Consider the following 13,814-nt stretch of genomic DNA (forward strand, 5'->3'; position numbering starts at 1 on the left):
AAGTTTTCCCATTTTGGAAAAAAATGATGATAATAATGGCGGTAACATGATACGCATTCCTGTCATAACAATCAAAAATACAACAGCTTAGAGTCAACGACTTTATTTCCACAAATGCGATTACGAACTGTACAGTCTCTTGAGTACGTTCCAACAACGCAAAGTATAACGACTTTAGACAAATGAACAAGATTACTTCCACAATGAGTTACAATAATATCAAACGTTGATTCATCGTCAATCTTTCCAAAGTGTACAATAGTGTCAGTAATTTGCGCCGTTAATTCAATGTATTTTGGTTGTCTATACAAAGAACTGTCACTAGACCAGCAAGAGGACACCCGACGGTCACCTCACTCCAGCGGTAACCAAATTTCGTTTTGGTGTTGCACATATAGGAAAAAAAGCTTCTCTCTTCTCCTTCTTCTTCTTGTCGTTGCCGGAAATACTCACCCTACTTAATAGCGGTATGTCATTTACTGGCCACTGCTCTGTTCTGAAATCTCGAAAGTATCTCAAAAGTTTACCACTCAACTTTTAACAATATAATTATTCATCGAAATACATAACAAGGAGAGTCAAGACTCATTTTCTTAAAATCTCTTTATCGATGAGTTATAACGCGTCATATTCTTGTGACTGATAAAAAATTTCCGCAAAGCGTCCGACGTGAATCGAATAAACCTTGAGTTGTTATGAGGAACACAGTCACCTCAAGAATTACTTCAAACTTATAGAGGTTACGAGTTACGACAAGATTAAAAGACCCGTGTATCGTTCATGCCGGAAGTTGTTTTTTCTTTCCCCATTTGAATACATCTTCATTTGCACGTGATTTAAATTTTGCTGTGCATTAATAGATTGATTATAATCTTTATTTTCTTTCTGTAGAAATTCTGCAAATTTCGTTTGTGAAAAATATTGCATGGACAAATTTAAATGTTCTTTTGCCCATACTTTATTTGAACTGGGTTTCTTAGAAATGTGCTCTTCGAAATCATGTCGCTTTACTAACAAGCACGGTTGAGAGATAATTGATCTGCAAACACCAATTTTAACATTGGAAATATTGACCATTCACTTGAAAACAACAATTATCTATAACTTCCAGCTTAATCATGCACTCATTCTCTCTGTGGGTCTCATTTCAATTTGCTGATGATTGCGAGGAATTTTCGTTTAAAATGCCATCTACAAAACAATGAGTATTAAAAAAAAGACAAACAATGGTGGAAAAGAGGAGGAAATCATGCAAAGTTGTTGGCCGGAAGTAAAGAAATACAGATTGGTACAAATTGAATTTGGCAGCGCGATTTCCTTTCGTGTGTCATGTGTGTATTGTAGCACTTTTCCCCAAGAGACGCATCGCGATTTTTCGAACAACAACAACAACAATTGTATTGTCTTGTCCGTTGCATAACGATGCCGATTTCAGGTTCCTCATAAAATTGTTATTTGAATTCCAATCAGAAACACAAATGACATTGTCACTGGAATAATGGCTTCTAAGGCCAAGGCGATTTGATGGAATATTAATACTTCTTAAAGGGCAAAATGGTTGGAAAACAATCTCCCCAGTTCAGCACAACAATGGTCATGAGAGGGCGATATGCAACATCTTGTCAGAGAGGTCTTTCTTTCATCGGGCGCGTTTGCATCTAAGACCATTGAAAACTTCAAGTGAAGTGCGTGATGCGAATGTCATACGCAAGAAAGCAAAGATTCACTTTCTTTTCACTTACTGTCGAAAAATCCCTCCGCAGTATCACTCTCTCGTATGGTGATGGTAAAATCTCTCATTTTCACGTCTGTGACGAGAATTTTCTCGAATTTCTCCGGCTGAGGGCGCCAGAGTTCCCGCTTGATCGCTGCAGCAGACGGCGACTTCAGGCTGAGATCGAGCGGGGCGTCGGCGAACAGCGCTGTTCGCTGAGTGTTCACGTGCAAGCTGGTCTTTGGCATGGGAACTCTGAGGGCGTGCGACACAAAACTTGGTGGTTTAGCTTTGTCCATTTTGGCGATGGTAGTCGACGTGAGAGGAGTTGGCTTAGGGTGTGAATTCGGTTGAAACGGTTTAGGGCGAGCATTTGGTGGGAATGGCATTGAGCGTTTGCTTGGTTCGACTGACTTTGGAGTTGCGCTTGGTTCAACCATCTTCGGACTTGCGTTTGGTTCAACTGACTTCGGGCGCACAGCCGACTCGGGTGGCTTGCAACGCAAACTTGATTCAACTGGTTTGACTCGCGTGCTCGACTCTGTGGGTTTTTGACGTGTGTTCGACTCGACTGGCTTAGGCCGTGTGCTTTCAGTTGACTTGATTCGTGTCCCCGACTCAACGGGCTTGACTCGCGTACCCGACTCGATGGCTTTGATTCGTGTCCCTGACTCGACGGGCTTGATTCGCGTACTTGATTCGACTGGCTTGATTCGTGTCCCCGACTCGACGGGCTTGACTCGAGTACTCGACTCGACGGGCTTGACTCGTGTCCCCGACTCCACGGGCTTGACTCGCGTACTCGACTCGACGGGCTTGACTCGTGTGCCCGACTCGACGGGCTTGACTCGTGTGCCCGACTCGACGGCCTTGATTCGTGTGCCTGACTCGACGGGCTTGACTCGTGTGCCTGACTCGACGGGCTTGACTCGTGTGCCCGACTCGACGGGCTTGATTCGTGTGCCTGACTCGACGGGCTTGATTCGTGTACTCGACTCGACAGGCTTGATTCGTGTCCCTGACTCTACGGGCTTAATTCGTGTACTGGACTCGACGGGCTTGATTCGTGTGCACTCGACTGGTTTAACTGTTGTGTTGTGGTCGACGGACTTGGGTTGTGTAATCTGCTCTGCTGGTTTTGGTCGTGCGTTTGACTCTACTGGTTTGGCTCTCGTATGAGAATCCACTGTCTTGGTTCGTGTGATGGAATCAACGGATTTCGATCGCGCGCTTGATTCGTGGAGAGCCACAGCCTCTTTCACAGTCTGAGGGCGTTTTTCGTGGATCTTCATCACGTTGTTGTTTGGCTCAATGTGAGTCGCCGTCCCGTTGTTAGAGGCGTTGGTCTCTTTGGAGGGAGAGACTGATTTTACGTCTTGTTTGGCCTTCAAGGTTTCGGCTGCAGGTACGCCATCACTGATCGACTTCGTCTTGACTGGATTTGTCTTCGACTCATTGTGGGCTGGCAATGTCCTGGCTTCGACCGTCTTTGTCGTCGTCTTGGCGCCGACTGTTCGCGGCACGGCGCGCGTAACGAGTGGTCTGGTGGGTAGCTTGATTTGTTCAACAATGCCGTTACTGGTTTTAGAGCCTTCCTTTTTCGGGGGCATTTTCATGTCATGCTTTGTTGCAGAAGGAATCGGATCGGAATTTCCCTTTCCTTGAGATGTAGTAGTGGTAGAAAGAGAAGTAGAAGTGATAGAAGTGGCAGAAGTAGTCTTTTCCGCATGCTTCATATTGCAAGGTTTGGCAATGGTAGAATCGACCTTGTGGCTATTACTAGACGTGGAGTGTTCTGTCTTATTCTCGGCCTTCTCCTCCGCGCTCCCGGCTGAGGAGTCTCTCTTGGAGTGGCTGGAAGAATCATCTGCGTATTTGGCAACTTTGTGGGGAGGAGAACCCGAAGAGTGTCGCGACGAGCTCTTGCTGCTGTCCGAACTCTTCTCCGTGCGATCGGCTGCGGTGACCATGGAAGGCTTCGACTCGGCATCTTCGGCTATGCTCGGCATCGGTACGTCGGGCGTGGGACTGATCAAGCTGCACTCCATGGTATGGCCGTGGCTGCCCATGGGACTTCGGTCTCTCCTCGGACTCTTCTCGTCTACTTCCGACGACCGCGAGTTGCTCCGAATGACGATCTTAATGGGGCCGAGCTTCTGCGGTTCCGGCTCCTTGACGGCAACGTGCTTGGTAGCTGGCACGACCTCTGCAACGACCTCGGCCTTGACTGGTCGCTCGACCAGTGATGATGTGTGGTGTGCCGAGTGGTGTGGTGATGATGGCGGCAGTGGTGAAGGTGATGACGACGATGAGGACGAAGATGTCGAAGACGATGATGTTGTCGATGAGTGTCTTGACAGGGAATGGGGAGGAGGTGGCGGGGTAACTGGTTTCTGCTTTTTGACTTTCACCTTGGTCTTCGTCTTCACCTTAACCTTTTTCTTGCTCACTTTGACTTTCTTCGGCACGCTCCCGTTTTCAGTCTTTATTTTCTTTTTCTTTTTCTTCATTTTTGGTGCCGATGTTCCATGCTGTTTGCTGACAACGCTATGCTTGGATTTACTTTTCACTTTCACTTTCTTATCTTTGGGTTTCAGTCGGATTACAGTAACCGTCCCGTCCTGGTGTTCGACGCGCTTCGTTCTGATGATCGTGCCGTCTTTCTTTGTTTTCCTCATAATTCTAACTCTGACGATCGGCGAAGGATTTTTCGTCTTCGTCTTTAATAACAGCTTCTTCTTCGATTTCACTTTTTTCTTTCCAATCTTCTTCCCGCTTTTAACAACTCCCGACGGCATGATGGCGGAGGAGACCGCTTTGGCGGGATTTGGAGCAATCGCCGACGACGATGTCGACGATTTTCGCTTGACTTTGGGGATTGACTTGGCTTTGAATCCGCCACAGAGTCTCTTTATGGGAGCTTCCTTCCGCAGAACGGGTGGCCCAACATCGTCGTCATCGTCGGACGAGGAGGACGACGAAGACGAGGACGAGTCTTGCGCGAGTTTTCGCTTCACCTGCCCAACGATGCTAGCGGTGCGTGCTGGCATGGTGCCTGGCGGCTTGGTGGACGTAGATGGCAGCAGACTAGGGGATTCCCCGCCGATGGTTGAGTCGCTGCTGTCGCTGTCATCGCGTTCCTCCTTGACATCCACGGGCTCGGGTCGGGGTACAACGTCTGGTATCGGGGCCTCGACCTACGAAGATGAAAATATGGAAAAAGGTGACTCAAGTTAAAGAGTGGTCGTATTTCCTTCTGTTCACAGATTATGAAGTAGGCAATCAGAGGACATGTCTATGAGATCGAGAGGAAACAATGAATTAGCGAAAAATCTGAATGGTACTACTTTCATCAACACCATTGAGCAAGCACATAATGCGGGTTTTTTTACGTCAAATATGATCTGACGGTAAAGTCTGCTTATTCAAATCAAGATCACACAGTCTTAAACATCTTTACGATATCTTAACAGAAGTAAAACGTTCATGCTGACTGCAATTTAACGCATTACTTCAATTGCATTATGTCCTCCTATAGGGTGAACATACAATCCCTTGCACCTTCATTTGTCCGTTTTATCAAACAAACAGGAGATATGTTTTGTATACATGTAATTACTTTGCATATTTGTTTGTTTATCTGAAAATGCAAGTGAAATCTTCAATTGTACTCTTTGACATGACACATTATGGTGTTTTTATTCATACATTTGAACATTGAATTGGAATGTATAATAAAATGTGAGAAAGAAAAAAGAACTAAAGCATATAAAAGAAAGGTGTAGCATACATGGGGAGTTCGACATGCGCAAGCGATGAAAAGGGCAAGGTAAAGGGGATAGGGCAGACGAACTGATAAGGGTAAGGAGGACCATTAATTCCACAGGAGTTTATTTTTTTGTGACGTCACTAACACCAAATGACTTCAGAATTAATCTTTAAATTCTAAATCGACTGAAGGTGACTACGAGAAGTAAACACGCACACAGAAAATCTTTGCAATTCATCTGGAAGCGATTTAAGAAAATCTAAATGGGTATTGGTTATACTAATGATGGATATGTCTATAAAGATTAGATTGTTTACAATCAACCCTGAAATGGTAAATTTTGCACATTTTACATACCCCTAAAGTCGTATGCCTGTCAGTGTGGCAAGGTGAGGTGTTACGCAACACCCCCCCCCCCCCAACACACACCCTTAGAAACAGTTCACTTATAATTACACAATACACACCACTGGGTTCCCAAGTTACACTGTATAGGCCTAATATTAAGTGTTGTTTTGTTTTCATTCTCTGTCTTTTCATTCTGAGTCCACTAATTTCTAAAATAGTAGGATATCAAGCAAAATTATAAGTACACAATTATCCTTCGCAGAGACTAAAGGAAGAAGTGGATATTATCATTATTTTCCAAATCAGGTAATCTCATCCGTATTACAGCAGCGATGGTCAAGACCGGACAAAGACAAAAAGCAGCGTGAAGTGTGTTGCGCCTTTTTATCACGTTGAAATACAAGACGCATCATGTGTGGGCAAAGAAAAACAACATTCGGCAGACATTACGGGTCCGTACACTTAAGGCACGACAGGAAAAGAAACGCCGATATGTATTTTTAGACGCAGCATTCTGTGTTTGCGGCACGAAGAACAATCCCGCCTGAATACACGGAGCGCCAAATTATGGATATATGCATTATGCAGAGAGCGCACTGTGCAGTCCTCGTTAGCTGGAATACATCGCTATATTGTGCAGATATTCTGGAGGTTTTGTGATACGACGAGATAGGACGAGAAAAGGATAAAAAGTAGAGCGTGCTTGAGTCTATAGAGTTTATGGAGAGGTCGATTTATATATAAGCGGATTGTTTTCCAAGGCTACGTGAATGCAGAGAATTTTGCGGTAAAATCACTTAATCGACCACTCGTTAAGCAGTCGGCGTGCCGCGCTGAATGGTAATTACGCGGTAACGAGCGATCTTTCCCCGCCGGGACTTCGGGCAGGGCGCTAATCACATCACCGCTAGTTCGCTTCCCCGCGCGCGTTTTAGATTACAGCGTATTGGCCGTACACGTATACGTTCCTCCTGCACAGCACGAAATGGAGAGAGTTAGGGAGGAAGAAAGAGAGTAACAGAGAGAACACAGCAGAATAGACGATGAGAAATAAAGACAAAGAATACGAGCGGCTTCACAATGTACCCACTCCACGTAGCGTTGGCAAGGAGAGAAAATTGCGACTGCTGAATGCAGCTCGAATCCGTATCAGCGTTTCTATGTTTCCTGTCAGCAACGCAACGGGAGGGGACGTACGAGGCATGTACAGACACTGACATTGCAAACCAGCGTAAGCGCTGTTTGATACTGTGTGAACGCGTTCTGGCGGCCATGTTATAAACAACCGTTGAATTATGAGAATTACGAGTACCCACGGCTCGCAAGGGCAATGCTTTCAGTTCACAAACTTTTGTCGCTTCCTGCGATACCCCATTGCCCTGGATAGTCAGTCTTAAAGGATCACAAACCATCAAAGTGAAAAACCAGAAGAGCAGTAGACCGCTGTAGAGAGTTAAACTAAGAGGGACTAGAAAATTCACACACATTTTTTTTTCTCTTTCTTTCTTTTGAAAACGTTTTGAGTTATTGTTCTAGAGGTAGGAAAAATGTGAGAGCTAGTTTGGACCTAGGACCTATCTCCTTCATCCCTCTGTCTGTGGTATGTTAAGCCAAACATGACGGTATATCATTCATCATCCATGGCATGATATCATGCTCCAGTGCGACTGGACGAAAACTCACATACCAACAGTTTAATTAATAATCGTGTGTTTGTGTTTGTGCGTAATATAACAGATAAGGCACTCTCTGTAAGTGACGTCACAATCACGTGACCAGAATGGCTTCAGTTGATACAAAATTACAATGCATGTTTGCAATTTTGTAACTTATTTTCATGCCGGTTCGCCTTTTCCTGAAACTTTGACTGATCTGTAGCTTTGATTTCATCTCTATCACTCAAACTACATTTCCCCTTTCGGTAAATGTCCTTGCCAGATATACAGCAAGACGTGCATCTCCCGGAGCTGCCTATTTCACCGAATCGTACTAAAAATTCCCCCCAATCTTTCCGGAGTGTGGGGCAAATACACATGCACTGCATTTGTAATGTCACCCTGCCAACATTTCACATTTATACTGACGGTCAACACGCGCCGCGGTATATAACTTGTAACAGAGGCCACCCCGAATAATCGTGGGTTTATCACAGTGCTGCGGCGACAATTTGCACAGTAGTAAATACACTATAACGAGTATATTTCTCCACCGTTCTCACCAGGAGACAAAAAACATCCTTTAAAATCACAACAATAAAGGTGTTTTGGTACATTCAATGGTTTTCCAGCTGACTGTTCATTGAGAATATTAGCGAAGTCGCATGTGTGAGAATTTAAGTAAAAATAGAATGACGTCAGATTCACACGTTTTCCGTTGAAAAGAATTTCAGACTTAGAGGGAGGTTTTCAAAATGGGGGCGTTGCTGATTGCGCCATTTCAGTTAAATCAATCAAGGCAAGGAGGTGGTGACCCCCCCCCCCCCTCCCCCACCCTCTTCCCTTTGTGGTCAAGGGATACAGGGAAATGGGGGACGAGGGCTCACTCAACGGATGTTTTCGCATAAAATTGTGGCGGTTTTCATCTTATATTTCTGTGCGTCTGTGTAGGTGTATGTGTATTCGTGAATGTTTATGTTCGTATTCGTCTGTGTGCGGGTGTGTGTGAATGACATGGATTCATTAAAAGGATGCCATGAGAAGGCCATTAATCCCTAAACTCATCAATTTCCGTGCATGCCGGAAATCCCTCCAAATTCCTCATCAATATGACCGTGCGAAGGACAAAAAATGGTTGGAGGGATTGTCGTCTTCGGAAACCGTTCGTCCGAGCCAGATGTTTCTCCGAGAGCTTCGCGCCACAGCGATGCCGCAAACACACAACACCAAATCAATCGAATAACAGCAATCATGCCGCCTTCATACGTGTAATTCCCCGCCAAACATTGGACTTCCCGCGCGTACACTATGCGGATCCCTCAGTCTCATCTACGCGCCTCGTCCAGCTAAAGTGTTTTTGTGTCAAATGTTTGCCGATATTACACATCGCCGTTGCCATGCCAACGGTTACATCTCGTCCGTGCGTCTATCAATGAGCGTGGCATCTTCCGTTCACCGTCCACACAGGATTCTTCGCTGAGCTCTTCCTCGACACTATTATAGCTCAGCAACCTCTCGTCTCTCCACACAAATCTTTTTTATTCATTTTTTCATATTTTATAGGGCCGTATTCTGTTTCTTCCTCGTTTCCGTATGAGCCCTCTATAGTGACCTCCCATGTTTTTCATCATCTGCCCTCCGTGTATACATCTTCACCAGATCTAAAGCATCTCTCTCTCTCTCTTCTCCCCATATATCGCTTGTCTGCTCCTCTCCTACCTATTTTCATGTCGTATCATAGACGTATAATTATATATATATATATATATATATATATATATATATATATATATAATATATATATCTGTTTTTATACATGTGTGTATATGTACATAATAATTATCATAAATGACTCTCTGGTCGACATGCCTATAATTCTCACTCCCTGATGCTGTGCGACATACCAAGCTTGTATTGTATAAGACTCGTAATTAAATATTCTATCTACTCCGTCGGTTTCTCAGCCCATCAAACGCCTGCCAGCTTTTTCGCGCCAGTGCCAGAGCGATGCTCCATTAGCAACAACGCCTCGCAACAAGAAGCTTGTTTGAAGCTTCCTGGCTCGCAACATCCCTTACGCGGGAAGATCGAAAGAGATGCCTGTCGTCTGCTTTGGGCTATTTTTCATCGCACACAGAGTAGTGGCGGGATGACAGTACCATGGAAGGAGAGGGAGGGGGGGGGGGAGGGGGAGTTAGGGTTTCCCCTCCTATACCTCGCCTACCGAATGGTGTGACTCTTCAAGTGGACACTGACACTGACTCGAGCATGAAATTTGTTTTATTCAATAAAGAACAAAAATCTAAAATGATATCTAAAAAAAGCAAACGAGTAAAAGATTAATCTTTCAGATTGGACATTGTGTTTTCATAAACGTGACAAGCGAAGCTTGCGAAGCTTAGGAATCTGTATTGTTATAACATTGCCATCGAATGGCTGGCACGACTATGGGGGTAAAGAATTCTTTTATGCCACGAATTGTTGTAGAGATCCCATCTACAGAGGGCAGCATTCAGACGTAGACAACTCTTTAAAAATTAATAACTTCTGAACGGGTTGTCCGATTTCCCCCAAATCTTTTTGCAGAAAGTTTCACTCTTCCTTCTGCAGTTTGCTAAACATAGATTACATTCAATATTTGAGGGAACTTTCCCTTTAAATAGTTACTTGGGCTATCTCTGTTTAGAGGCGTCGAGGAGACACCTTAGATTGTCACAGAAAAAACGAAAGAAAATGAAGGAACGCTTTCTCAAACAGCAGGCAGGCGTGTCACGGAGGACTTTTGGTAAACTCAGAGTTTAAAGTGTCCAACGTTTGTTTGTTTGTTTGTTTATTTTTGGTTACGTCGATTCATAAATTGGTAGAAGTGGGAGAGGAGTTGCAGGCTGGTATGAAGAAGCGGTGGCAAAATATATTTTTTCCTGGCTATAATAAACGAGAGTAAAATCAAATGACTAGACTGGTGCAGGTTTCATAAGAAAGAGTTATTGCAGGACAGTTAATGAATCTTGAAGTTTCAAATGGGTTCATGAAGCAGCGAGATGAATCGCAAGCACAATGCAACATGGAGAAGGGGATGATGTCACAATCTCACGAGTCACTCACCCATTACAGGATCAAGGCATAGTAACTGCTTGTTGACTTATTTTGATTCATGATACCCTCACCGTCGCTAATGTAGCCAAATGAATATCTGAATACGTGCCATCCTTATTTTACAATAATATTCCTACTCTTTTTCTGCAAATTATTTGGATTCGCTCGCAAAAACCAATAACCTTCATAACCAAGATTCTGCCAGTGACATTGTCTGTCAGTCATTGTAAAACTACTACATGTAGGTTATCATTAACAAAAGATGTTGGCATGCACCTTCTCTTAGATCGAGCACAACTTGCATAATCTGTGTCTATGTTACTTATATAATTACACATAAGGCATTGCAGGGAAACGTGCAAGTTATGCTCGGTTTAGGGAATATGGCGCAATCTGTTGTCTATTGTTGATAATATTTACACTTAGCAATGATTGATGAATGACGTCACTGGCAGAATTTTTATTTGGAATGTTTTTGTAGGTGTATAATTCACTAAAAGTAGTTTGAAGAAAATATAGTAGCAATATCATTAAAAAAGGCATAGCATGTATTTAAATATTCTTTTGGTCTTTTCAGTGATGATCACGGTATTATGACTCAATACAAGTCAATATGCACTTACAATGCATAGCTCCTTTAATTAATTTCTTTAATTTGAGTAATTCATCCGATTTTGATCAAAATTTTCCTGTTGTACGCGGAAAAAGTTTACTCTTTCTTATGAGACCAACTTTTAATTGGTCCAGAAAACAGAAACCTTCCTTTGTAATGTCCCTCATACTTGATATGACATGCATAATGATAAGATGTAGAGCCTATCCTTGGCATAAGAATATCGCAATAATCTATTATTACGATAACGATGACTTCAAGAGGAAAGGGGTTCTAGTTGCTAAATTAACGAACAAACAAAATCACTTCTCGTTGATATCACGTGACACATTAAACCTCCATAAAAAAAAAAGATATGAAAACGATAAGAAATTTTAATTCCCATTTTGATGGAGTCTATCTTAATCTGTTCCCCTAATCTTTTCACAGAGATGGGTATATATAGCATGCTCTCTCAAATATCCCGATGCTCTATTAATCATGCGACAAAGCCATCTTGGACATCATGCGGCCATAAACATTCACTCTATTGTATCCTTTGGCCTAACACAATTAAACACAATAGATCAGTCTTCAGAAATCCCTCCACCCTATCACAATATCTCTCTTCCTCCCTTCCACTATATCTCTTCTCTCGCCGTCTTGTAACCTTTATCTTTCTTTTATCGGCATTATTACCATTTGCAGATGAAACAAAAACCCAGCTTTAGTGATTCAAAATGGTTTAAAAATGTGACTTGGGAAAAGAAGCAACCGATGTAAAAATGTTCATCAATATAATCAATGTTAAGTATTGTTGAATATACAAAATGTGGATGATAGTTATAGTTTTTTTTTGTCTAGAATAAACCGTCTACAGTTATATGATTTACTGAGAAAAATAATAATATCTCCTTATATTTTAGGCTTCTTTGCGAAATTTTCACATGGTGGGATGTTTTGTGATAAAACTGACCTACACATATGCATCAAATGTGATATCTCGAACATTTCTTAAATAACTGCTCCCAATGGTAAACAGTACCTTTAAAATCGATATTAGCACAACATGGATTTCACTATCTATTTCAGGCCAGGTATTTATTCATTTAGCTCAAGGGTCACGGCATGAATCACCGAGATTACAACGGACTGAGCTCAAAAATGCGTGCTTATATCTCATGCAGAACAATGACGGCAATGTCTCATGTTCAATGTTCAAATCGATCGATATGAATTCGCCTTCACTCTTTCTATAGCACAGTCATGATACAATCGGTGAACACTGTGTAGGCCCGTAGGATGTTATGTACACTCTGTCTGCACTGCGATGCACAAACAACCCTCGCCATCAATACCAACGCCGAGAAACCTCGCCACTTGAGATTCTAGCACGTTTGCATGACAGTCGCATACATTACGTGGGTGCTGACACTGTCTCGCACACCGACAACTTTCACTCGATTGCACTGAACGGAAATAACAGGTGAACTTGAACTCGCGCTGCATTATGGGTACATGACGCAGCTCGACGAACCCGTTTTTTCCCCCCTCGCAGCCAGCGCAGCGGCGCGGCGGTGCTCGAATTCTGCCGGCGAGCCACCCGCGACCCTAGCCAGAAGTCAAGGCGGCCTTGCCAATGTCTTCACGGTCTACAGAGGTCGAACGTTGTGCGACCGCTAATCACAAGCAGCCTATCGAGACAACAATGGCCAACGACCCACTCGCTATGACAGTGTTCGCCGGGCGGAGCCGGCTTGGTGTTCGGTTAGCAGTGATATCCCGAACGTTGGCACATAGCGCGTTTCAAACTCATCTGCGATTCGAGTTTCCCTATACGTCGATGCTCCAGTGTTACCATGAAATACATGAAAGAACAGAAGCCAATATGCTTATCTCGTGATTCAATACCGGCACATACTACAGGCAACGAAACCACAAGATGTTAGATTTACAGCCCGCAAAATACTAGTGAATAGGCTTACGCATGCGCAAGGACATTGCATGTAAGAATTTCATTTCACCATAGGGCCTATAGAAGCAGCACAGTACTCTGTCTCAAGTGTACTAGTATCACGTTGTTCCTACATTTTTTCCAGGCGTTTTCTCTTTCAGTATGAACTTATGACATAACGGTTGTAATCATACTCTATGCTGGGACTACATAAATTCCCTCGCTCTGTTGCAGCGTTGTGGATCAAAATGGTGATATACCAGTCCGAACGACCGACAGCCTCATTTTGATAATCATAGTGCTGCATGGTATCTATGCCAGCCAACTCGAGCCTTTTTATGACAGCCATTTCTGTGATACAGCATGAAAAAATAATGCACTCCCGCAATTTACGAGGTACACCGTTGGGCAACGGAACTCAAATATTGGTAAGAGAGTGTGGAGTACCTGTATTTCTGGGTCACGAAATGCAGCCATTACATGAACCAGATGGATGCAGTTCTGGCAGATATTTCAGTCTTAATTTTTCGTGGATCTCTTGTCTGAGGGAGAGTTACTTACTGTTTTCATTCTGTTTAGATTTGTTTGGGTTTTAAGTTTTGTTTTGTTTTTTTTGATACAGTAAAACAACAACAACAACAACAAACAAACAAACATTTGATTTGAAGGAATGAATTTGAATGAAT

The 13,814-nt window shown here is 43.2% G+C and overlaps 1 protein-coding gene across 1 annotated transcript in view; it reads right to left on the reverse strand.

Annotated features, from left to right (window-relative positions):
- LOC139742000 (uncharacterized) overlaps window positions 1-13,814 on the reverse strand; it is an 86,500-nt gene that overhangs the window by 5,784 nt on the left and 66,902 nt on the right. The window contains exon 3 of the mRNA XM_071652564.1: window positions 1,743-4,911. Coding sequence (XP_071508665.1) covers window positions 1,743-4,911 — 3,169 coding nt within the window. The remainder of the gene's footprint in view (window positions 1-1,742; window positions 4,912-13,814) is intronic.

The sequence above is a fragment of the Diadema antillarum genome, unplaced genomic scaffold (genome assembly GCF_040938485.1).
Source record: "Diadema antillarum isolate AM-2024a unplaced genomic scaffold, OU_Dant_1.0 seq00000973_RagTag, whole genome shotgun sequence".
Taxonomy (NCBI): Eukaryota; Metazoa; Echinodermata; class Echinoidea; order Diadematoida; family Diadematidae; genus Diadema; species Diadema antillarum.